Source organism: Cololabis saira, chromosome 17, assembly GCF_033807715.1.
Source record: "Cololabis saira isolate AMF1-May2022 chromosome 17, fColSai1.1, whole genome shotgun sequence".
Classification (NCBI taxonomy): Eukaryota; Metazoa; Chordata; class Actinopteri; order Beloniformes; family Belonidae; genus Cololabis; species Cololabis saira.
The window spans coordinates 26,371,795-26,398,889 of record NC_084603.1 but is presented as its reverse complement, the minus strand read 5'-3'; the positions used below and the strand labels follow the sequence as shown (position 1 = coordinate 26,398,889).

Here is a 27,095-nt window from a genome sequence, read left to right as displayed (position 1 = left end):
CTCCCTGTGAGAGGTGAAGAGGGGCTGATCTGATCTCACTACCATCTTATAAATCTTCCCCTTTACTCTTGCTTCCAATTCTATCACAGGTACGTCCACACAACCGCCTCTATTCAGGTCTCTTCTTCACCTCTTTTCCACACTCCCCATTGCTCTGATCGGTATTAAAAATCCTGTACCTTCTTCACATTTACTCCCTGGATTTTTACCGTTCTGCCAGCTTCTCTTTCATTTACACAAATATATTCTGTCTTGCTGTGACTGACCTTCATTCTTGTTCTCTCCGGCGCATACCTCCACCCTTTCCAGCTTTTCACCCACCTGCTCCCTACTCTCCCTACAGTTCCCATCATCTATAAACATCATGGAGACTATTTTTCTGACCTTATCTGTCAAACCGTTCATCACCGTGGCAAAGGAGGAGGAACTTGGGGCCAATTCCTGATGCAGTCCCACTTTCACCTGAAACCCATCTGTTACTCCTACTCATCCTCTCACTGCTGTCACGCTGCCCTCCCGAGCCCTGTACCACTCAAACATTTCTGCCCTTATTTAGATGTGATAGCTATTTGATACTGCAAGCTTACTGTAGTATTATAATTTTAAAGAGGAAATCCAAAGGTTTGGAAAGAAACCAAGTGTACCAAGAGAAACGTGGCAGAAATAAGAAGACATGTTTATTTCCTTCAACTTGAAAGTAAGAAAAGTGCATGTAAAATGAGTTAAACAAGAAAGAAGAGTTCTCACAAACTTCATAAAAAGTTTAGTTTCATCCAGATGTCAGGTAGATGTGAATGTGTAACAAGGAAAGAGATGTACATAAACTGACTTTCAAGAGTCTTTTAGACCACTTGAACTGTTATCCAGTGAGTTCCACCCGTCACAAATAAAGTTGAACTGTGCTGACAATTATTTTGAATCTGGTTTTTAATGCGTCCTGAGTTTTACACTGTAAGAGAGTGGTGGTTACGTCACCAGAGAAGGTTCGGATTCAATTCCATTTTATACAGTTGAAACAGACAAAACAAGGTTTTTATTTGAAAATTTCACATCAATGATCTGACTGAATACGTCTTATCAAAATGCATCACACTCATTCATGAGATCACATTTGGAGCGGATAGTGTTTTGCAATAAACACATGAACATGATTATCTTGCACCAATTTCTAGCAGGTCCATTTTTCTGATTTTACCTGATTGCACCTGGTGACAAGTAAAGAAACCAATAGGTAAATGAGGAAATAAAAGTATTTTTGAGTTTAACAGCAAATTTAATGTAGAAAAAAATTGTGATTTTTCCTTTAGTTTTTGTGATACACTTGCTGATAGTTTCCCACATAAAATAGGTGCTCTCAGCTGAAATGCCATCAAATCTCTGGGACATAATCGTCCTCGGCAAGTGCACTCGGCCAGGAAAACTGGTCAGGTCATGAAAAATGTGCAGCCGGTACCAATACAGTGTTAAGATAAGCTCATGCACTGATTCTCATTTTAGATTAATTTGCTAAATGAATAATGACACAGTGTAATGTCATGTGTTATTTATCATCTAAGGTTACATACTTTTCAGACCTAGTAAGGAGTTGATGATTTCTTTTAGGCAACATTAGATATTTAACCTTGAAGTTGAAGCAGATTGTTTCTTTTGTCACACGGCTGTCTGCTGCAGTGTAGAAGAGGAGCCACTCTCATGTAACATGATACTATTTTTCTTCTTCAGGATTTGTGCACTTGTCTGATAAGATGCATTAAATTCATCAGTAACTGTCTAAACACACATTTCCATAAATTATTATCCGTGAACTTCGTGAAGAAGAGAAGGTTCACTTTAAAGGCCACAATCAGCGGTCAGTGTGTTGCAACGATCTGTGAACAATATAAAAATAAGCAAGTGCAGCATTAAACACCTTTTTGTCCTCCGGTAACATTACAACATCAGAAGGCTCTACTTGGGTCGTGCAAAATTTAATCTACAGGTTTAGTATTTAATGAGAATCCCCATCCTGACGTCAGATTTCAAGATGGATAACTTTGCAGCTCTGTCTTCTGCATGTTTTCGCAGTAAAGCTGCCTCTAGGATCTATGCAACATTCTGGTTGTCTTATTTGTTCACTACTTACACAGAAGATGTATGCTTTGCATGTTTTGAGGTCTTATCGCTCTTCAATTAAGCTTTTAAGTAGTTGAACTCTCACGTCCAACTTTTCTTCTGACAGAACATAAATGTAGAATCTGATTACTAAAATTGTAACACACTACTCCTACGCTTGGATGTAACAGTGGCAAAATTTAGTTTAAGACAAGATATGTCTTGGCCCTGCAATGGTCCATGAACTGGGATAAGATGCAGCAGATGCGCGGGATCCTTGATAAGAATAGTCGGGTTGAAGGATGATGGGTTTTCAAGGGATCAAAGATGCATGTCATTGCAAAAGTAATGATCAAACATTAAATAATATTAATCATTTCATGAGCTACCGTTACTGTTCTCCCACATCAACAGAACATGATGCTGCAAGTGCAAAGAAACCAAAAGTGACATAATAGAAATAATCCCATAAACTGTAAAAATGTGCCAGCCTAGTAAACTGCTTTTCAGCTGGAAACTGAGTTGTTATACTGGATTCTCTGTACTGGGAAAATGGGAAAACTCACTTGCTATGATTAAACTTTTAAACATAATTAGAATTCAGTGGAAGCGTTTACCAGCTACATGATAATCAAAACCTGATTTTCTTTTCTTTCTTTTTTTTTTTGTTTTCTGGTTGAACGACAAGGCGAAATAATTGCGAACATCTGACAAACAGCGAAAACACAAGAAGACACTTAAAAATGAACGGATCCCTTTATCATGTCAGGATGTGGTGCACACCTGGCAGAATAAAACATAAAGCAGATATAGTCCAAAGCATTTAAAGTGCTGAGGTTAAAAACTGACAGCGCATTTCAATCACAGCATAAAATCAACAAAAGTACACTAAAACAGAGCTTGATCAAACACCTGCAGGCAGGTCCTGCTGACAGAGTCCTTATCTGCATCGCTGTGTTTCTCCACGTTCTCTCACACCTGATGGCAGCTGGTGTTGTCGGCTGTTTGAGTCTCTGAAATAAATGGCTACAACAATAAAACAAGTGAAAAAGGGATGCTGTTTTCCATGAGTTTAAAACTGTTAAAAATCCAGATGGAGACGTTGAATATGCTTCAAACACAGTGGTCAGTCTGATGGAAGCTGAGGGCGGCTCGGTGTGTAACATGAAACTTTACGAACAGATGCAGCCGAGTCTCTGTCGGAGAGTTGAGACAGGTAGGTTGGCTGTGTGTGGGGGTCTGGGGAGGAAGGTACAGTGGATTTGCTGCTGTGCATCGTCTTCACTCGCGGCTCTCTTCCATCCTCTAGAACAGCTGGATCATGGATTCCCGAGACTTTCCCACTCCGATCCATTTAACTGAAGGAAGAGGAACAAACAAAAAGGCATGTTTTCTTTTGTGGTTGGTATGTGTGCGAGTAAAAATGAATGAAAGGGAATTTGATAGTCAAACTTTTGCTCTGACTGTAAACTTGACTTTTCCGATACCCAATTTCCTTAAAGTTCTGCCATTGCTGATATCAATTTCGTGTGATTTTCATTCTTAGACCTACAATCGAGTGCATTCATTCACTTAAACAGCAATAACACCCAACAGAGACTGTAAGAGGCCTTTACATAGACCTCTTTATCCGTTTACTTTTACATCGAGGATATTCAGGATTCTGATTAGGTTTTAAGGTTGCTTTCTTCGCCATTACAAACTCTCACTGAACAACATGCATCCCAGCGACGGTCATCATTATGGTCTTACTAACAGGAAAGAAGATTTCTCAGACTAAGCTTCTAATCTAATCTATTTACAGTAAATAAAACTAAAAAAAGAAGAAGACAGGAGGAAAACACTGGAGACCAAAACTGCACTGAAGCAGTGCGGGAAAGGATTGAAGGGATCTTAATCACAGATGGCAACAATTAGCTGTCAATCACTTAATCAATATGCTGATATTTATTTACTTGTTAAAACCTGAGAATGTACTGTTTTTTTTTTAATAGTCCTATGTTTAAATTCAGTATCAGAGATTGAGAATGCTGGTTTAATGAAACTAACAATATGGCTGTAGAAAGTTAGGATTTACATCTTTTCTAACAGTCCAAACGACTGATTAAAAACCACAAGATAATTAATTGTTAATTAAGTCCTAATTTAACAAAGTCCACTGTGATCACATAGAAAACAGTTATAATTGAGTAAAATGCTCCAGGTAAACAACAACAACAACAGGTTTCCGAACTCACAAAAAACTGCACTAGAATTAACTTTTCTTTAGTCGAGAAGAGGCTGAAAAGTCAATGACATGTAGTTTATAAAAATACATTTTCAGTGCACTGGTTGGTGTGTGTGTGTGTGTGTGTGTGTGTGTGTGTGTGTGTGTGTGTGTCTCCATACCAGGCACTCCCAGGTGCTCCTCTACGAAGCGGACGTATTTCTGGGCGTTCTCGGGCAGTTCCTCAAAGGTTCTAGCTGCCGAGGTGTCGCTGTTCCAGCCGGGCAGCGTCTCATACTGAACCTCAATGCGCTGCAACACCTCCTGGTTGGCTGACACAAACCAATGATAACGGAGGTTGGAAGATACATTATCACACTGTTGACCTCAGCAGAGTGCACTCAGCCACTTTCTGGGAAAAGATCAATAATTGTCAGCTCTATAATTAGCCAAATAGACAGAGGAAGAGGGGAAGTGGTTTGAAAATGACCCCTGAAAAAAATAAAAAGAGATCCATCTCATCGATTTATTGACTCTGACGTCACGTTACAAGATAGATATATATATATATATATATATATATATATATATATATATATATATATATATATATATATATATATAGGTGTATACTGGTAACTGATAAGTATCTACTTCAATCCTATCTAACTCCACTGAGAAAAAGATGAAGAGCAGAGAAGAAGGTGAAATATTATCTTACCTGGAAAGTGAGGTATGATTTGGTTTTCTACTTTGTACCCTACACCCACTTTAATCTCAGGGAACACGTCAAGTATGTCAAGCTTGGTGAGCGCTAGACTGAAAAAAAACACAAAAAGATGGATAGTTTTACAAAAAAGATTTGCATCTAGAGGGAAAAGGAAACAACAACCAAAAATATCTGTTTTCAGTGAAAGCTCAGCCTCATTATATTTCTAGTGTCTTGTCTTTCTGAGGTCCAAAATCTCTCTACAATATAAAAAGCATAAAAACATTGGTTAATGGATCAATAACCAAAAGTGTTGCCCCTCTAAACACAATAAAAAAAGAAAAAGTAAAAATACAAACTGCACTTAATACGATATTTGAAAAATTATGTTGAAAAGTAAAACTTGGGTCAGATTAATAATAATTAGTTACTACATAATTATACTGTAACTCATAACTATGAAACAATAAAAAACTCAATCATTCAAAAATAATGATTCAAAATATATTCTTAAAGAGACTCAAACTTACGCAGTGAAGCCATTAATCATGTGTGCATATTTGATGAGCACCAGATCCAGCCAACCACATCGACGTTTCCTGCCTGTTGTCACGCCAACCTCCTTTCCTCGAGTCTGAAGCAGCTCTCCAATGTCCTGGAGGACAAGTCACACAAAGTTCTCTCAGAAGTTTCTTTTTCAAAATCCTTCAAATGGTTCCCGTCATCCTGCTGTAATATGTTGACTAAAAATATCCAGCCGTTAAAACTTGGCCTCGGTTTCAGTCATGAACAGGTGAAACAGGCTGATTTATTGTCCTTATAAAAAAGAAATGCAACAGCTGATGGTAATGTAGCAGCTTCTCCTGTAGGTGGCGATGTTTGACAAGTCACACTTTGTAGATGAGGATTTTCCAAGATACAATACGCCACATTAAAACAAAATGCCAATTAGAAGTGTTTCCTTTTCAGGCATGACCTACTGTGTTGACAGTTGTATTACCTTAAGATTATTTATAAGCCCCTTTTGTTTCTGTGACGTAACCTCAAAAACAAGCCAGCCAAAATCAATGATATATGGTGTTGGTAAAACATTTATGTTTGGTGTCAGTGCTGTGTGGCCTCTTACGTTGCTCTGCTCTGAGGGGAAAGCCCCGATGCCCACTCGGGTCGTGTACGCTTTAACCACCCCGTAAACCTCGCCGACGTTCTGAGGAGGCATGCCGAGGCCGGTGCACACTCCGCCCACGGTGCAGTTGGACGACGTCACGAACGGATACGTGCCTGCAATGATATCAGCAGGAAAGACTCTTCATAATCTTCATGTTTACAGTAGAAACCGGCTACACACACAAGCAAGAGAAAACAGAGAGCGTGTCTTAAGTACAGTTCTTCTTCTTTATACATGACCTTGTTGAAAGGACTTTAACACATCAGATTAAGCCGATAAAAAAGAAAATAGTAAACCGTCATTGAACCAAGGTTTTTGTTCCCAGAAACAGATGAATCCATGGAGATCAAAACAGTAGTGAGATACACTGTTGTGTCATCAACAAGTAGATCTGAACTCTGCAGCAGTGTGTCCTGTCAAATTGTTTATAATATGGAAAGTGACATCATGCATGCTCCTACATTTCAAACACTGGATGCCTTGATAAAGAGGCATGTGCTTAAAACCTAAAAGATAACTGCGCTCTTATCTAAACAACTATAAATAGAGAAAATCTAAAATGTTCCAGTGTGCAGAACATCGTGTCCAACACAGTTAAAAACAATCATGGTGCTTTGATATTAGTGTTGACAGATGACACGGTTAACAATAACAGGTCTAGTGTATCCTTATGTGAAAAAGATAATGCAACTGTGTTGCTTTAAAAAAACAAAGAGACAATAGCTGGTGATTTATGAACTGCTGTCATTCTGACTGACAGACTCAAAAGACTTCAGCCTTAGGGTGCTTTTGTGCTCATGCGGTCCAGTGACAGTGAGTGGTTTCAACCCGTTCACATCAATCCTGGGTGCCACGCCGCATCAGAAACAGTTCAAACTTACCGTCGTCTCGAGTCTGAGCTCCAAGCAGGCTTTTGTAAAGAGATTGCAAAGCTTTCAGTACAGTCATATGAAAAAGAGAGTAGATCTTTTACATATCAGGACATATCAGTCCTTGGGGTAATTAAAGCACAAGACAAATCATGGGAGATGTTGTGCTGTTTCATCATATGTCGACAAAAAAAACTGTCCAAAATGCAGAAGGACTGTGGTTTAAACTAAATACGCCCTTCCTTCTGTGGATCTGTGGAGGCCAGACGAAGTCAGGAGCCTTCAGATGAATCATGGTAAGTACTTAGTTTACCACACCCTGCTTCTGCATTTTAGTTTAGTTTTTAGTCAAATAAATAACATCCTTGTGTAATACATCACATGTTACTGCTCATCTAAGGTTGCATTTACCTGACTGTATGTCCCGCCAAAGACAAGATGAGTCTTTATTATATTCTTTGCAGAAACAACTGAAATTGAACTGAAAGCAAGTGTACTTTTTTCATATGACTGTTGTGTCACCACAGATTCACCGAGATCTGCTTCGTATAGAATCCTTGCAGGCACAAATGTGCACAAGCAAGTAAAGGCAGGTTAGCTGCAGTGCACCATCACACTCAGTAACACACTCACCGAAGTCTATGTCCAGTAACGCAGCGTTGGCTCCTTCTACCAGGATCTTCTTTGAGGGACCATGAAGAGCTTCGTACATGTAGTGCACACCATCCCTCACCATGGGTTTAAGTCGCTCCACGTAGTCCTACAGGAAATAAACACAAATATTAGTGCACCAAAAGGGCAATTTAATGTCTAAAAAAATATTTTTCTATTTAACGTTTTTATTATCTACCTTTAATTTGATCAGCTCTCCCTCGATATCAATCTCCAGCGTTGGGTACATGGACTTGTAGTGGTGGGCGAGACCTTTATACCTGTTAGTATTCAAACCAAACATCACTGAATGTTATGATCAAAGCTAAACACTGTTCCTCTGACAGTTTTTGGAGATATCAAAGAACTCTTTCACCAGAAAGAGACATTAAGTGAGACTACAAATCAGAAAACAGATGAGCACATATGTACTGTAATCTCAAATCAAAAATCCGTGTTCACTGGTAAAATTGAGCTGCATCAGTTATTTGATCAAGCTCAGTCTGGCCAAAACAATTAAAAAAAAAAAGTATACATCCCAACATCTATTTCATACACATTCAAACAAGACAGCCAATGTTTGCTTTTCACTTGTTTCCTGACTATAATCCCCCGACAATATCAAAATGAAAATATCTGATCATATACTCCAGAGTTTAATTTCAGTTACAATAGGTAACACTTTCACGGGTTAAAAACTATTAACTAAATAGTAAAATCCTTGTCTAAATGTGACATGTGCTTGAGTTAGTAACAGTAAACTGAACAAAAACTGTAGCTGAAGCTCTTGTTGACGTAAGCGCTTCGGGCTGTCAGATGAGTGTCTGATAAAAGACTTTCATCCAGAACATCAATACTGATTATATATATTATCAACGACTGCCATTATTCTGCTGCATTCCAGGCAGAAAAAGTTGCCAGAGGAAACGGCAAATCCTTCAATTTCCGAGATGTGCTTTTATGCAGAATTAAAATGATCACATGACCTCTGTGTTTGTTGAAATATGACAGTTTCATTTTAAATTAAAAAATACAGACAGTGTATTCACACTGAAGTAATGCCAAATACATCCTCCCTAGTCCCATGTATACAGGGCATATTTGTGTAAATGTTGCAGTCCAAAATGAATTCCCCTACATTGAATTGAGTCTTTCTGTGTGGCGTTTGCATGTTTCCAAAAAACATGCATGTTCAATTGTAAGTTGCTTTGGATAAAAGCATCTGCTAAATGTGGTAATAACTTGCAGGGCTGCATTCAGGCTGAATGTCTCCTTTCATCTTGAGTTCTGGTCAAAATGCAGATAAAAATGTTGATTTTCTAGTTTAAAACAACCAGTAAAATGAAAGATAGGTATGTGAAGTTACAAAATGGGAAAAGTTTCTGATTTACTTTGTTAAAGCAAAAGTTTCAAAAGGTTAGAAGTCACAAAAGTGACTCATAAACTTTTTAATTACTACCTCATTGCCAAATGGCCTTTCAAGAATGCCACCATTAACACACTGGGTAAATATATTAAATCAGAGATCTCATTAAAACCTCAGTGACATAATCCCGTACGGCTGGAACAAACCTTTCCGAGAACTGGGTGAAGTCGGCCAGCAAGTCACATATCCTGAGACCGTTACGGGCCGCCTTGGCTGAGTAGACCGGACCAATCCCCTTTTTCGTCGTCCCGAGGCTGGTGGAGGAAGAGAAGAGGGAAGGAAACACACCAAATACATGAACATGACCTCAACCTGACACAAACCTTTTTACCATTTCATCATGTCATTCCCACAATTCTCGTGAAACTCACAAGCTCTCCTGACCCAGTTGCTTTTAATTACAGGAAAATCACAGTTTCAATGTTTATGAGCTTGATTAAAACATGCACATTCAACAACATTTCTTACACAATAAGTCAGAGTTTAGTTAAATGGTTACCAATTGAGAGGCATCTGCTAATGGTAGGTAGGAACATTGTATGAATATTCCTGTTAATTATTTAGCAGAATCTAACCACACTGTACGTGAGCCATTCAATCACTGATGAAGAAACAATCTGAACACACTACAGCATCAGTTTCTTTATGCGCAACAGACTTTTAGATAAAGAATGAAAAAGTCAAACTAAATTCACATTCAAGCACAGCAGCGTGCCATGTACACATCTGTTTAAAGAAAGGCTTGGCTTACCCAGTATGCAAATTACAGCACAGAAATAGACTAAGAGTTTGACTGTTAAGCGTCAGTGTAACACATGAAGCACCACCACAAATACAGACAAAAAGGAAACTGATAGATTTTCTTTAGTTTTTGTGAAATAATGGACAATTAAAACTCTTGAGAATAATTAAGCTTAACTGTCTCACATGCACAGATGTGATTTAGTGATAAAATGTGGACTAATGAGACCTGTGTGATACCATTTGTTCTGTATGGATTTGTTTTCTTTCATTAACATAAATGCTTTATTATGACAAATCCTAAGTTTTAAAAGTGAAGAGTAATTAATGTTATAATACACTGCAAATTTGGCATAATTAAACTGAGGAAAAGTTTCAGCTATGTAATCAATAACATTTCAACTTCGAAATGAGAAAATGAAAATATGTCTCAGTAGACATGTAATGAAACTTGTTTGCATAAAATTAATCTTATCTAATCTTCTACATAAATCTTCTGTGAGGATCAGATCAACAAATTAGGAGCATTTTAAAACATTCTTTACAGTCTTTACAGTGTGTGTTTGTAGCACCTTAAAGAAACTACCAGCTCTTTTTATTTATTTTTGCTGCTTTTATAAAACCTGAATTCTGACAAAAATCTGACATGTTGACGTGTTGATCCTGCTCTAATATGTAAACTTGTTCAACTTTAAACAGTTATCTTCACACCTTTAAATCCTTTACTAGTTAAGCATTTAACTAAAAATGTTTGGTACTCCATGAATCTTAACCGTGTGATGACTAGTTGAGCTTGTGCTGCAGCAGCTCTGCAGCTGCTGGGAATACACACGCTCACACGGGGAATTGGTAAACAATACCACTGAATAGTACAATTAAAATAAAATATTTTAGTTATTCTAATCATAAAAAGGAAAACTGGATTTGCACTGGATAAAATCTGTAACTTCCTGACAAGAAATATTACTAATCAACTCTCCTTGTCGTCTTAATTTATCCGAGTGTGTGTCAAGCTAACTAAAAGACTGAACTTGCAATGAAATTATTGGGCATTATTGGAGTCTGTCTTTTCTGGGGCCCTTCTACATTAGCTTTGCATCATCACACCCCAAAACACTGTAATGAACTTCACAAATCTGTAAGCTTTCTGTGAATGCGCACAACTCATGTTGCTGCTTGGTAACAGACTACTTAGAGTTCATTTCAACAATGACACATCTAGAAACCCAGCCAAACATGCTAGAGCAGAGTTAAATCCGGAGTACAAGTCATCAGCGAGAGGAGCCAACACAATAAAAAAAACATTACACACTGGTATCTATGTTTGGGAGGACTAAAAGCAATCCAGTTGAAAGGTGGAACACATTTGTGTCCTCACAACCAAATAAACTTTCCTTTTGAGACTTTTCTAAGACCATTTAAACAAAGCATAAGCTTTGTTTATGCTTTGCCATTCCTTGGCGTGCTGTCAAAAAACATTGAAATTTAAAAATATTGAGCTTATGATTACATTCAAGGTAAGAATTCATGGTTGCAACACTTGGGATAAGACCAAGTCCACTTTAACCAATGAATCATTCTATAATACAGAAACACGGAGGAGCTTTGTGGTTCTGAATCCAAATCTCCAAAATAATCTTGAGGGAAGAACAAAGACTTTACTAAGAGTCACATGACTACAACTTAGTTGCTGTATCCCTGATTTCCCTTGAACTTGTGCCAACTACATGTGTCTGTGTCACGTGTGAATGACTCAACTGTGCTTTCCTGGAACATTTTGTAGCAGCAATTTAACAAGTTCACACCCAGTGTCAAAGTCTTGAAGTTTGCCCATCTAAGCAGATAAAGTGAATAAGCGATGCAAAATTTCTGAAAGAATATACACTATGTCTCAATAGTAAAAAATTACATATATTCATACTACATGCCACTATTATGTTTTTATCTTTTATTTTGCTTGCAGCATATTAAACTGTTGCATGTGCTTCATGGGCTCACAAGACCCCAAATAGTGTTACGTTTTTTTTGTTTTTTCTTATCGCCTTAGTGAATGTTTCTTATGTTTAGTTCTGTGAATATGAAAACTGGACTATAACAGGGGTAAGATAGAAATTAGAAATTAGGGTCCAGAGTGCAGTGGTAGTGTATATCAAAATACTTGTGGATTGATGGATGCAGCTGAAGCTATCGATGATCTGCTTGTTTAACTTTATATGAGACTGACAAGTTCAGATGTCACCAGATTAATGGAAAGCGGTGCAGATTTGAAAGGGCATTATGAAAATAATGGTTTTCTCTCATTCTCACAGACATCTCTGAATGAAGATGGGGACTCAAGGAATGTTTCACTGAAAACTGTCAATTTACTAAAATGATGAAGCCATGTCTAATTTCAGAAAATTGTTTATGAGTCACTGCACGACCACAGTGACTCATTGAAGTTAAATAGATTATATCTGTCTGTCTGGATGTTATACTGGGTGACTAATCTTAAGATTAAGATTTCAAACAAAATAGTTACAGTTGATATATTAAGTTAAAGTTAATATGGTATCTTCTCACATATTTATGTAGGTGTGTGTTGCAGCCTTTTTTAAGAAACGTGTTCCTTACTTCTTGCCTGCTTGCTCTTGCCTCTGCTGTTCTTGAACGCCATCCACTGCTTGGTGGAAGTCAAACACTGCGGAGGAGGGGAAGAGGACACACACACTCTCACACACCTCAGAGAAAGCAGGACTCGTACATCCACAGACGTACCTTTTTTCATGCATACATTCAAACATTCACACACAGAATAAGATAAAGAGTCCAGGAGCAAACCTGGGAGGACTTACCAATGTGTGCCCTGTCTGAGATGATCAACCTTTTCTCCCAGTCCTTTAGGCCTAAACACACAAATAGGTCTCAACAATGAAGAGGGAGGCACAGCTCTGCTTTCTTCCACTTTGTTATAATTCACATCTTCAAATATTGGACGCCACTCACTCTTTCCCTTGAGTTTATTTTTCTCAGCTTCTTCAAACATGCCTGGAAGATGGATCACGACACCATTCCCTGTATTAAAAGAAACCAAAACAGACTTTAGATAACATGCATGTTTACGGTCTCACATGAAGGAGAGCCACAGCAGCTTTAATTTAAGTGCCAACAAGATCAATGCAAATCAAGTTCCCATCATTGGGATGGTGGGAACTTAGTTCCCTAGACAAGACGATAATGTGGTCATCTGATCTGCACTTCAACTGTCATTACACTCATCATGGATTTTATTAAATTAAGTTCTTGTATGTGTGATTTTACACTGCTTTGTTCAAGGCTTTACAACGTTTCATGTAAAGATCACAGAATAATGGTTAAAACCTTAAATTGTCAAAATATTTCTTTGAATTATTAAAATAAATTTTCGACAAAAAAATGTTAGATATGTAGAGCAAAACATTTTTTTCTTGTAATAAATTAATTTTAAAATAAGATCAACTATAAAGTTTTTAAGCCGTCTTTCGAGTCCATATAAAGGATGTGTAATACACCCAAAGAAAGGCTGAGAGAAACTTTTAATTGCAAAACAGCTGTCGTACTTTTAATCTTCTAATTTCACACACTGGTAGCTCATAAGTTGCGAGTGAATAATAGTTTAATTAAAGTATAATACAGACCTTAGTTTTTGTTAATGAGGAAAGTTGTTATATTATACATATTTCAGTGGGTGGATTACTGCAACAGCTGCATTTACACAGCTTTCCAGCGATGCTGAGAGAGTCTAGCTTTACATATTATTGTGGCTTTCAGACTATAAATTCCTTTGTTTGCTTTTAGTGATGAAACGCTCTCTGATCGTGCATCACTAAAGGTTATGATTATTAATCACAAATGTCCTTTACCAGGACGGGTTAAAATGTGAGCTGAATCTTAAATTTGAGAAACTTTGAGAAGGTTCTAGAGTAACATTTTGCGTTAGACAGCTGTTGACTAAACCACACGAGGCTGTAGTTTGTGACGATGTGAACAGATAAATCCTGAGGAGCTCTAAAGATCGATATCGAGGCCAATCCAGGCTTATTTCTATTAATCACTATCAGTTGCTAGTGTGCGCTGCTTCGGCCTCAATAAGATTGCACTTTGCTTTACATAAGAGAGAAAATAAGGAAGAGCGCTGTTTTCTGACATCCCAACACTAATGACTTTGTTTCTCTTATCTGGGGAAAGGAGCTGCAGTCAATAGCCAGTACCACACTGTATTCCTGATCCTCTGTAATGTCATTATATACAGTGAAACTTGGCTTGGCACTCCACCATAACTCAGAGTTAATAAACATTGACAGCAAAACTTTCGTAATACCGCCAGGACACTCATTTAAGATCAACGCAGCTATATCAAGTTCTGTGTTTGCATCTGTAAAACTCATGAACGCCTTAGTCTGCCTGAAGCAATGACATGTCTCTATGAAATGTGATGATAACAAATGACAAATACCTCATCAATAAAAATCTTTAAATGCACCATGATCAATCATGTCAAATGCTTGTCTTTGGCTGCACAAAAACCTTAGCCTGGAAAACAATAAAAAGGTGACTAGATATGCACATTAAAGGTTAGGACACATGTCAAACTAATTTGACATGTGTCGTAATCTGACTCATGAATCTAATCATGAATGGCTTTACTGTGTAAACAGAGAGAGCTGTTTCTGACTGACTCACATCTACTTCATGCATTCAATGTTAAATAATAAAACCTTACTGGACACCAACAGTATTATGAAGGTACAATAGAGTGGGCGATGAGTCAACAGTCCATCACCATCATCGTGGGATATGTATGTTTATAATTGAGTATCTGATATTTGAGAAAGCGCCAACATGACTGAAATGCTGTCAATACATCTACTGGGTTGTCATCTTGTCATCATATTGGTCTCGGTACATGTCAGCGCCACAGCCCTCACTGTTGGTGTGGATTCACCAGACAACTCAAACATATGTTTGCCCTTTTGATTTAGTATGTCAATATCAGTTACAGTAAAACACATTAAAGTGAATAAATATCACATTTGAACTGAAAGTATTTTTCCATAAAGAAAAACACAAAAAGAAGATTTTCCAAATCATGATGATCATGTTTCCATTTTGAGTATCACTATTTTTTTTAGACGACAGGTCAGACATGAATGCCAGCCTGTTGATATGATGGAAAATAATCTGAACACCTTCCAAAATGCAACAAGTGGGAGTGGGGATCTTTCTGAACACACATACTAAAGAGAAATAAATTGTTTTATATACCAGGTTATAAATGACTGAGCAGTACAGAGTATAGTTTCAGTGCTGTAGGTCAATACTGGCAGAAGCTTGCAAAGAGCATAATTAACAAGGGTGGGGTACTCTCAAGATGAAATACTTGTTACTGTACACTAGTCACACAACACTGCAAAGTACTCTGACCATCTGAGCCTGCAGAGCGGCACTAATGTGTCACACATCAAAGAGAAGAAGAAGCAAATTCGTGATGATGTAGCAATGGCTGCATGTTAAAGTAAAACGTGTGGAGGATTGGGAGCCTTAAAGAAAGAGTCTCCATTAGCTAATGAAGTTACTGCAGATGAGAGGATGCTATGCAGCATGGCACTGAGTCAAGCTGAGCACGCCCACTGGAACAGTCGTAAAAGCAGGCCGTGACGGCAGCGAAAGGCACTCTGCTAAAATCTGATCAAACCACAGAGAAAACTGGGAAAAAGGACAACCTCGGGAGTGCGCCTAAACGTGAGTGGAGGTTGCATAAATGTGAGTAGGTTTGTGTGTATTACACACCGATGAAGGCGGTGACCTTGGGGTTGATGATGCCGCTGGGTAGGAGGTGAAAGTCGTACTCCACTGAGTCCACCACCACCGTGTGTCCTGCATTGTTCCCGCCCTGCAGGAGATTCAAACAGAAACAGAGGGAGGTTTCATGGAGGCTGTGCAACTTTGTTTTGGAAATCGTGAGAGGACAAGCTGAATAGCTCGGCGAGTAGCAACAAGCATCAAATGTAAACCATCGGCCACTGCGCGTTAATGTTGTTACATGGTGCTGTTGCTTAGAGACTCCTGCTCACTGCGCAGATCTCACCCTGATTTATTGAAAAGAGAGAGGACGCAGATCAAATGGATCGCTGATAAATGGCTTTACACATCTGAATAATCTTGTCTTCACACCCAAAAGCAGTTGAACATGTCCTGTCAATAGTGCTGCTCCCAATGCCCATATGAAGGGGCAAAAATGATCAAGAACTTAAAAGTTGTTCCTCTTTATGTTTGGTGCACCAATGACTGTCAAATTAATACAAACAATAACTTGACTTGATTGCTAATACTAAATGCAGTTACTTCTTCTAATGAAATAAAAACAGCTTGTTAATTCTTCCTTATTCGTTACCTCAGCTCAGGTGGTAATGAGGAATGAACCGCAGGTGTATGGAGGTTCACTTCTAAATACACACTAATAGATTTCCTAATATTAAAACTATTAAAAGTTTTATTTAGTCAAAACTATACAATTTCAATTATCAGGATGAGTATACCTGTCTTCCTTAAGTGATTAATACTTATCTAGAGCTTAAAACTGTTTGATTACAACAGGCAAACTCACCCGCTGCTCATGGAACAGTGCTCTTATACAGACAGATACTCATCAACTGTGATTCAGTTTGATTGCGTGTTCATTTGAATGCAGTTTTCAGGCCAGCACAACATCTAGCACAGCTGGCTGCTGAAATGAAAGTACTAGTGGACCCTAAAAAGGGAAGAGTGAGTTCTTGGGGAAAAAAGATGCAGTAAATGACTTGCCATCAACCTCCCTGCGTAACATTTCACAAGCAGAAGTTAAGGATGAAGCAAGTAGTGAAACAAGTAGAAAAAAAAGGAGGCTCAATCACTTTGAAAAATGAAGGGGTGAAAAAAGGGAAAGGAAAATCATTGTATTGTTCATTTATCCTACTTCTTTCACTGATAAAAGATAATAAAACAGCTGATATGCAGGTTCTGTCACTACTTTCGTAGTACATCTTGTGACCAGAACGTGTCCCCATATCTGTAGCCTGTGGAAATAAATCAAAGGCAGCATGTGCTTAGACCACATGAAGTTATTCCTGGCTACAGCAGTACCCTCAAGGTGGAGCGGGGTAAAATATGGGGGAGGTGGTTGGCAGATGCATCGCCTTTTTAGAAACTACTTTTACGTTCTGCTCCATCCCCCACAGAACCAAAGACCTCCAGTCTTCCTGCAGTCCCGTGATCCGACTCTCGTTCCCATGATGACAAATTTAACTTTGATACTCGGTCACCTGCTACTGTCCTGTGGCAATATTGTATTTTAAATTATCAAGCGGCCCCGTGATAAGACAGATACAGCAGAACAAATGTCTTTTAAGACAAATTTTGACACAGATTGGTTTTCTTTATTCACATAGCCTTTTTTGAAGGGCTCTACTTGAAACTACAGTTGCAAAGAAAAAAAAAGCGTTAACCCCATGGCCCAATTTAACTGTGGTGTTTTTTTATTAAACTCTTGGCAAGTCATAATAGGTAAGTAACATAAGTACACGACAAGGATGATCTCCATGTACACCAATCAGTCACAACATTATGATCACTGACAAGTAATGCAATTAAACACCACTCATCATGTTACACTAATGTCCAGCTGCATCCTGGAACTCACATTTAAATGTGTAGATAGAAACCTATAAATATTAGCAGACCAAAACTCATGCCTCCCAAAATGGGAAGGTCACCCCCCTACAGTAGCAGCCAGCAGGTCAACAATGGGCCACTTATCTTCTCAACAGTTTTTTTAAGAAGTGTTGAAAGAAGACAAGAACAAGTGAAGGTGTTCATTTGGTCTCAAAACACCTCGGATGCTAATCTGACGGGATCTGTGGAAAACAGTCCCAATCCACAGAGACCAAACCTCACACGCCACGAGGCCCAAAGTAACGACTGAAACCATCCTGGTACCAGGAAATCCACAACTCCTCCACAGACATGTTCTTATTCCAGATCCTAACTGGTCAGAGCTGTTTTGGGAGCTCAAGGAGGACCAGCTCAATATCAAGCTGTTGCTCATAACCGCATGGTTGCTTGGTGTAATTGAAAAGCACAAGAACTTGAACTTAAGTTTGAAGTCAAAAAGTCTGAGTTTGTGCTTTGAGAGCCTGTGAATAGTCAATTAATATTATTAATTCAAAACAAATGTAATAACAATTTAAGAAATTATTAATATGTGCGAAAACATGTAGTACTAGATGGTATTATTCAACTATTTTGTTCATAGACACTGAAGATGAATTCAGTCTTTCATCAGCTATAATTATTGCTACTATTATCATTTATTATTAGTATTTATAAGTCTTTATTTCAAACATGCAATAGACATGCTGAAACAAGGTTTGCAAGAGACATTTTTTTGTAACAGCAACAGTCTTGACATGTTCGAAAAGGAGTAGGAAGAAGTAAAAAATGTATGAACTCCTACCTATTGAACTCAATACTATGTTTTCAGACCCTCATTATTATTTCTGTGGTTTAAAATATCAAAAACTTTTGACACTTAGAAGTTATACATTGAATTACTTTTTTTGCTTAAAGGAGCTGTATGTAAGAGCAATAATAAAACGAATCATAAAATGACCCCGATATGTCAACAGACATTTAAAAATCATGTTCATTTCAAATACTTATGTCACTGACAACAGCACTCAAGCCAGGATATTCCAGTTTAAAAAGAGGAGTTGCAGCCCTCAACTGATGTTTATGTTGTCATTTTTTGTTTTGGCCTGAAGCTCCACCCTCCACCTATCTCCCAATCACCAAGTCAGTATTGTTTCTGAAGCTCCACCCTCCACCTATCTCCCAATCACCAAGTCAGTATTGTTTCTGAAGCTCCACCCTCCACCTATCTCCCAATCACAAAGTCAGTATTGTTTCGGCATCCGGGTTGCCAGCTCGGCTGTAATTATCGCAGCCATGGCAGCCTACGTTCCTGCTGCATTCTGCAGCCTACCTGGCAACCTCTGGTCGGGGGGAGGAGGGGGAGGGTACACGCCGCTCAACAATATTTTGAAAGTGACTGCAGTACCAGTTTTGGCTATTTCTTACAGACGGCTCCTTTAATTTTGACAACAAAACTAGTTTTATTACAAAGTCTCCTCTCCCGTATGAGCTTTCCAAAAGAAACCTAAACAAATATGAATCCTTTATCATGTTGTAACAAACAGAGTGCACACACAACAACACTGAATGTTCTGGTGAAAAATAACAAGGAACTTTACTTTTGATCTTCAATGTACTGTTCAGTTTCAGGATAAGATTTTTTTTTTTTTTTTTTTTTTTTTTTTTCAGCCAAACATGTTAAGCAGACATCAGTTAATAACAGACAGAAGTTGGTGTACAACAATCCGTGTCTGAGCAGCGGGGCGTCCCGGTGAGCGTGGTTAAGGTATCAAGCACAAGCTCCGACGTTGGACACCACTCAGACTTTTGAGGTATAGTTTGACATTAAACTGCCGCTGAAATATTCACAACAAAAGGTGAAAGACAAGGCTGCTTAGCATTAAAGTAGTAGTAGCAGTATTAAAGCTTTACAAACAGTAAAACTGGCAAAATAAATGTATAATCATATAAACTCAGATAAAGACTTTTCCCAAACTCTAAGTCACTGAAAGGAGTTACTGTGCCTTTGAAATCTATTTAATCCATTTGCATATTTCTGCTGGCCAGGTCTGACATCAGTACATGTCATATATACGCTAAATCTAATACAACCAGCCTCTGTTTAACAAAAGGTTCAGAAAAGGCCAAATGAAACTCCACCTGAAATCTTACATCACAACACCAACTGTTAAATCTACCCTATAAACACGAACAGGAGCTTGATATCAGTTTAACCTGATAAGCTCGTCTCCCGGATCATGTGTCTAGTTGTGGTGTATTCTTTATTGCCAAGCAGCATATTAATTGAGTGCTTGCCAATAAAAATGTCTAGCAACAAGTTTGGGTTGCTTTGTTTGACTCACCAACACCCTGAAACTTCACCCCGAGAGAGCTGAACACTTAAGTGTGAGCAGATAAAGTACCTGCAGTAATTACTGTACACAGTGACGCATGATCTGGACATATGATATTTCACAACATATTCATGCCACCCATCTTCTGACATGGGTTTTCTTCCCTCGTCTACACACTATCCATATCTTATAGTCCCGGACTGTAAGGAATACTGAGAAAACTGCTGGCTAAGGCTTCTTTATAAAAAGATCAGGGCTATCCACGCCAGCTCTGCACACACACGCGTATCAGGGAACTACACATATGCACATGGTGGAGAGGACGCTGTGCGTGCTGTCCTGACTTCATTTATTTATTCATTTATTTTCAACCACAGCTCAAGTGTTGACAGCACTGCAGGAAGAAGGATGCCCCAACACTCAGGAGAACCCCTTGTTATGTCCACTTGATATCAATAGTAATTCTCTGAATACCACAGCTATTCTGTCTCAAAAAAAAAAAAAAAAAAAAAAAAAAAAATCAACAAGACTGATTGATCCAATTCATATAAATATTGTGTCACATAGGGCTGTGCGATTAATCGATTTTAAATCTAAATCGGATTTATTAATCAAGATGATGTTAAAAAAAGGAAAATCGATTTTTTTACTTTGTTTGGTCAAGAACATTGTTAATGTTGTCACTTTACTAAACTCAAGGAGGATTTACAGTATCTTTCAGTTGCACTTCATTCCCAATAGGGAAATTAGTTTATTTTTCTTTCAAAATAAAGATAAAATATTTCTTCCATTGTCTTTTGTAGTTACCAAAAAAATCGAAATCGAAAATCGGGTTTACAGTAAAAAAAAAAAAAAAATCGGGATTTTATTTTTGTCCAAAATCGCCCAGCCCTAGTGTCACACGTGCAAATTGGTGAAAACGGAAAGGACTAAATATACAACAATAGAAAACAATAAAGAAAACCGGTTCCTCTGGGTTTGACTTTGATTCACAGCGGTAGTACTGACCGATTCAGGAGAAACTGCCTGCAGACACCACTGGATAGGTGTTCAACAAATAAGAGAAATTGAGCATGTGAACAAAGTGACAACCAGTCTTGTATCATTAAAAGACATGTAAAACGAGGTGCAGTGGATGTTCAGCATGTTCTGTACGTGGAAATAGCTGTGAATGGGAGTGGTGCCGGGTCCATTTCACAAGGGGGGAATTTTGTGAAGTGAGTGTTTAACTGGCCAGACTGGGTGTGAAGACCATATGCTTTAAGTATAACTAGATTAGTCAGTATTTCTGCATGCACGGTTAAGCAGAGCAACAGCTGCAGCTCAACCGGCCATTTAATCAGGTTATTATCCTGTTTGCATAATACAAGTATGGTGGAGAATCAACTTAATGAACAAGATAATACAGGTCTGCTACAATAGGTGATAATATTCTGCCAATCAGTTCATTAGCACTGCCCTTTTACAGGGTGACTTATTACATCACTCACCAAATCACCTGGAGAACAGTTTAGCTGGCGACAAAATCAAACTGAACTGGACGGCGTTACAGCCCACGTAGTACGCTTGTTTTTAGTTTGTGCATTTTAAACTATTATATATTTTTCAATAATCAATGTTTGTTGTTCTCTGTTGCTATTAGCCGCTTCTTCTGCATACCAACGCCTTCTGTTACTTCTGAGTTTAATCCTGCGGCAGGATCTGTGGATCGTGTGCAGAGCGCACAGGCCAGTCTTTCAAATGAAGCTACACATCCAGGAGTAATTTGACTCCCAACTGCATCGCCTGAATCTGGGTGCGTTAGCCTAACGACAAATACAATTAAATAGCATTCTAGTCACACAAACAAGGTAATGCATATTTTTTTCTAACATGACGTAAACACATCGACTCTTTTTGTTTTCTCTGCGGCTTCTAATTCTAACTGTTTCACCTGTTCAGGCTTTTCCAGTTGAACCACTGACATAATGAATATATGCGGGTCCTACACTTGTAGAATGTTTGTTTTAACACGACTTTTGAAAAAATAGTTAGCACCTAATAACTACATGAAATTTACGTGAACAAAAATAATAAGTATCCATTTCTGGCCCAGGCAAGAATGTTTGTCACTTAACATCTCCTATGACTTAAAAAGAAATAATAATGACCTTGGAAAAATAAAATCCTTGTACTGCCTCACAATTACAATTAACATTGATCAAATCTGAAGGGGAAATGGAGGAAAAACAGACTATAAAGTCACTCACAGAAAAGAAAAATGCATTAAATATGCATTAAACCATTAAATCTGATCTTTACGCTATGCTGAATATTTTGAAAGGAAATCGGCTGCTTCCTTATGAATCTAGCACCCTAATTTGTGGTGAAACATCCAATAATGTTTTTATAATTGTGTCTTTGAGATCAGTTTGTTGCCCCGATCAGTCATTCAATGAAGTACATGCACTGACACTAACGCATGAAATGTTTCAAGACAAAAAACCACAACAAGCGATCTATGGGGGTTACATGCCTATTAAACAAAAATAAGAAACATTCTCTACAGCACTGACAACTATGCAAACTGAACTCAACTTAGCTGTTTCCAAATGTTTTGTCCCCTGGACAATAATCAAACTAGATCAAGAAATGAGCTTACAAGTGGACTGGACATACTTTAAGTGGCTACAAAATAGGCAGAGATCAGACTTGAGCAGTCTCTCACAGGTGGGCCACAGTGCAGCATTCTTCTTTGATTAAACATTTGCCTCAGTGCTTTCAGAGCCGAAGCTTTTCAAACATTTTAGGCGCTCACTTCTCCTCTCAACTGCTTTCCCTCGCTGTGACACCTACCCTTATTTATGGAGATCAAGCTCAGGAATCTTTCCAGTACGCAGTTGGCACAGGACTTGTCCAGCACAGCAAGTAATGGTATGTCAGTCTCCAATCCGCCAATTTGCATGAGGAAACCAGAGCGGAAGCAAATTCATCACAGCTATGGAGGACCGAACCACTGAGTCCACATGCTGACCAGGAGTCACATGATTCAATTCTATTCAAAAGTCTTTATTTCCAGCATGATAGCAGTATAAAGTAACAAAAATCACTTAAAAAAAACAAACTTAGTCTCAATTAAATGGCCAGTCACATCAGCATGTTGGTGCACATAATGTACCGTATAATCTGTTCAAAAGCAGAACTCACATTTTAAATCCTGCTGTTGAACTGACTTGAACAACAAAGTAACATCTGTTTCCATGTGGAGACATGCAGCGCCTCCCAGCTTGTCTGCAGAGATAAGGTAGTTTATATATGGTATGTGTGGAGTGGATGCAAAGATATGTAGCATGTCTGAGAGCTGGCAGGATATCAAGAAAACACAAGTTTTTAACCAACTCAAATGTGAGAATATGTTATACCACAGAAGGTGCCATTTTATTGCTTTTTCTGTAACATTTATAGAAAATAGAAACACTTATGACATACTATTGCTTTAGCTTGTGTGTGTGAGAATGGACGCAAACTAAGTTTGCCAATGATTTGTAAGGAACATGGTTTATATGTGTGGCAGTCTGTCATGACTAACAGGGAGGGGACAATCACAACTAATCTTTGGAAACACCCTCAACCGAAGCAGAAATTCATATTTCTCCTAAGTGCTGGTCCAGACAGAAGTGGTTTATCTATTTTATTTCTTATTTTGAACATTATAAGAAAAGGCTCACTATCATCTTCACTGCAGAGGGATGAAACAACTGGCCTTGAAAACAGATGCAACAGATTGGAGGAACCTGCAGGCTACATCTGGAAATGAAGAAGCCTTTTGTATGAAAGGAATAACATCTTCAAACACCAAAAAAAGCCGTCCAGTTTGATCCCTCAGTATTCCCAGAACCAACCCATCCACAAGCATTGAGCATACCTTAAAATGCTTTTGTATGGACCGGGTTTCTCCATAATCTGTGATATTTTACACAGGACTCCCTTAATGTCAAATCTGAGAACTGATGCATTGTTGTCATTCTACTACTCACACCTGTATGAATAAACCTTTCATTTCTTTAAGCCTGACTTTAGCTTCTAAAATGTACAACCCTCCTAAACTTTTAAGTACCAGAATATCTTTAGGTCCAGATAATCTGTAGACATTTTATAAAAGCTGGCACCTGATTGAATTGCTCTAACGATAACATATTTTTTAAATACCTCCTTTGCCATTAACCAGATTCATTCAATACCAATACCTACTATTGTTCCTCCTCAATAGTTGTTCTTCTCAACAGAGAGAAATAACTACAGGCCAGTCTCCAAACTGTCTGTTCTGGTTAACGTTTAATACTAATACGAGTGTACACCCAGTATAATAGGAAAAACAATGAATATTTCTTCAGTACCCGTCTGCTGTGGATATAACATGCAAGTAGACGTGATGTAAATGAGTAATTTTGATGCAGCTAATTGTGCCTGGAATTAACTGTGATCTAGTATAATCATAAATGTATTCATCACCCTTTCATCTCATACCCGTCAGTCTCCAGTTTTGGCTGGGAAACTACCGTATTTTACCCTTCTTTTCCGCCGTCCTCCCGTAATAGTATTTTCCCATTTTATAATATGATAATTTTTAAAAAGCATTCCTGAGCCTCTCCAAACTGAATTGTAACCGGCCTCGCGAGAACCGCCACTTGCTGTAGCCTGGTTCTCACTAGGTTAGTGGCGACAACGGGAACAAACTCTGAACAACCAATCAGAGATGGATGGAAGTAAGGAGAGAGAAGACATTTCTGCTAAAAAAAAGCAAAGACTTAGTTTAAATATCTTTAAAAAAAATGGGATACCAAATTTACTTCCCTAAAGAGGAGCAGGATGGGGCAGAGAGCCACACGAGTTAAAATGAAAAATGTAAAATGTAAATGTTTCACTTGAAGACAATCAGTGTATATTAATTGAAAATATTTAAAATAAATAAATGTGAATCAATTCCCTTTTGTGTTTTCATTTAGGCTCTATTATAGGAATAAGAATGTCCACAGCATTTCAAAGACAGGCGTATCAGATTCTGAGCACATAACTGGAGTGTTTAAGTGGTTGACGGGTAGTTATTTTACATTTCTTGTAAACCTGTCTTAAAATGTAAGGGTTGGGCTAGTGGGACGGCTGGCAGTGGAAAATGTCCCTTATCTTTAAATCCAAAACTTGACAGGTACGTTTCATCTGTTTCCAAACATGGTACATTTGGGTAAATCCAGAGGTGGGTAGTAACGAGTTACATTTACTCCGTTACATTTACTTGAGTAAATGGGGAAATTTTGTACTTTTAGGAGTAGTTTTGAATCACTATACTTTTACTTTTACTTGAGTACATTTGTGAAGAAGAAACTGTTACTCTTACTCCGCTACATTAGGTTACGTTGAGCTGTTACTTTTCTTTTATCCCTTTTATCCGCGTACGCGTCAATCTCATGACATCACTGAGTGATTCTTTGGGAAAAATGTTTGTTTTTGCATGTTTTGTCACATATACACAGACTCAAACACACACACAGAGTTTCTATGAGTTCATGGGCTTGTTCTAGTTCTGGTTAAAAAAGAAAAGTACAAAGGCTTGAAATTTTGTGCTACTTGTGCTTAATTTATTTTTTTATTCTGTTATTATTTTATTCATTTTATTATTTATCAAAGTACTTGAATTTACTTTAAGATTATTTAAATTTAAGCAATTTTTTATTAATTTTAATTTAATTTATTATTGTATTGATTTAATTTGCCTGAAGATAATTATTTTGTACTTTTGTCTGTTTGAATGGTTGTGTTAAAAAAATAAATCAGACGTTACTCAACAAAGTACTTTTTTACTTTTACTCAAGTAATTATTTGAATGACTTTTTACTTGTGTCATATTATTCTGAAGTAACAGTACTTTTACTTGAGTACAATTTTTGGCTCCTCTACCCACCTCTGGGTAAATCAACTGTAGTTGCTGCAGTATTTCGGGCAGCACCATGGGGATAACATTAATAACTTCCTGAGTGTCTTGGACCCACTAATGACCATGGATCTATTATAATAAAAAGCTAATGACAGACAAACCCACTCTGGATCTCTACAGTTGTCCACAGCCGCCCAGTCACGTGACGCGGCCGGACAGTATTAAGGCTGATTTATGGTCCCGCGTTACACCAACGCAGAGCCTACGGCGTAGCCTACGGTACTCTGCGTCGATATTACGCGGAACCATAATTCAGGCTTTACAGGTGTGCGCTGGACAGTTAGCAGGAATTCAAGGTGACTTTAGCGACACGGGGGAGATGTCTTGTAGCTAGCTGCCAGCCCTGGTTTAGTGCACTCGGAAATATTCTGCATTTACGACATTTGGGGACGGAGAGCATGAAAAGAGGAAATAATGCTGCGTTCCATTCACCTCGGAAGTCGGAATTCGGAACTGGGAATGACGTCACAACCGAGTTATCAGCGTTCCAGTTACAAAGTAGGAAAACAAGTTTGTAGTTCGCATATACCACATGAAAAATCTAAATTACACTATAGCAGCATATATATGCCGAACAATACTTGTATACGACTGATTTAGTGTGACCAAAACTAGAATGAAGTGCTACGAATTTTTACAGAGCTCTCTTCTACTGTTTACAACCGGGGCAGCCATCTTGGAATGTGAACTCGGGGGTGGTGAAGACTCTCCCACTTTCCCAGTGGGAAATCCCACTTCGAGGGGCGTTCCAGTTGAAAATTCCGACTAGGAACTAGGAAATCCCCACTTCCGAGGACAAATGGAACGCGGCATAACCCCCTCACCGCCGCCGCGCTGACGTCGCGCCCGCACCTGGTTGACAGGCGTGTGTCACACCTGCAGCGCTCAGCCAGCGAGACAATCTAACATTTATTTATTTAACCCCGTTTTTCTTTCGCAGTTGACTGTTTTTTGCCAGCAGTGAGGAGGGAGGGAGACCCACGTACCTGACACCTGCACACGATGTCCGCGTCCTGCGCCAGCAGGTCCACCACCTTGCCCTTGCCCTCGTCGCCCCACTGGGCTCCGAGCACCACGGTCACCCTGTTGCCCACGGCGGGCCTGGACACCCTGCTGGCCGGGCTGCTGCTGCCCGAGGCCCCGGCCCCGGCTTCCTGACTCCCCGACATGTCTGCTGGGCTGCTGCTGCGCTGCTGTGTGTATGTGTGTGTGTGTGGCGGAGC

General features: G+C 38.6%; 1 protein-coding gene across 1 annotated transcript; it reads right to left on the bottom strand.

The window, feature by feature from the left end:
* Positions 1-1,398: 1,398 nt before the first annotated feature.
* adss2 (adenylosuccinate synthase 2) lies at positions 1,399-27,095 on the bottom strand. The gene is made up of 13 exons (XM_061745710.1): positions 26,859-27,095; positions 15,670-15,772; positions 12,847-12,915; positions 12,696-12,746; positions 12,475-12,541; positions 9,267-9,374; positions 7,894-7,975; positions 7,677-7,803; positions 6,133-6,287; positions 5,537-5,661; positions 5,019-5,116; positions 4,480-4,629; positions 1,399-3,449 (listed from the first exon to the last, which is right to left on the bottom strand). The coding sequence occupies exons 1-13, from the start codon at positions 27,039-27,041 to the stop codon at positions 3,397-3,399; spliced, it is 1,371 nt and encodes a 456-aa protein (XP_061601694.1). The 5' UTR covers positions 27,042-27,095; the 3' UTR covers positions 1,399-3,396.

Coding starts and splice junctions, on each gene's coding strand:
- adss2 (XM_061745710.1), bottom strand. CDS start 27,041: ATGTCGGGGAGTCAGGAAGCCGGGGCCGGGGCCTCGGGCAGCAGCAGC. Junction 6,288..7,676: donor GTTACTGGACATAGACTTCG/GTGAGTGTGTTA, acceptor ATATCATTGCAG/GCACGTATCCGTTCGTGACG. Junction 5,117..5,536: donor ATGATTAATGGCTTCACTGC/GTAAGTTTGAGT, acceptor GTTTTTTTTCAG/TCTAGCGCTCACCAAGCTTG.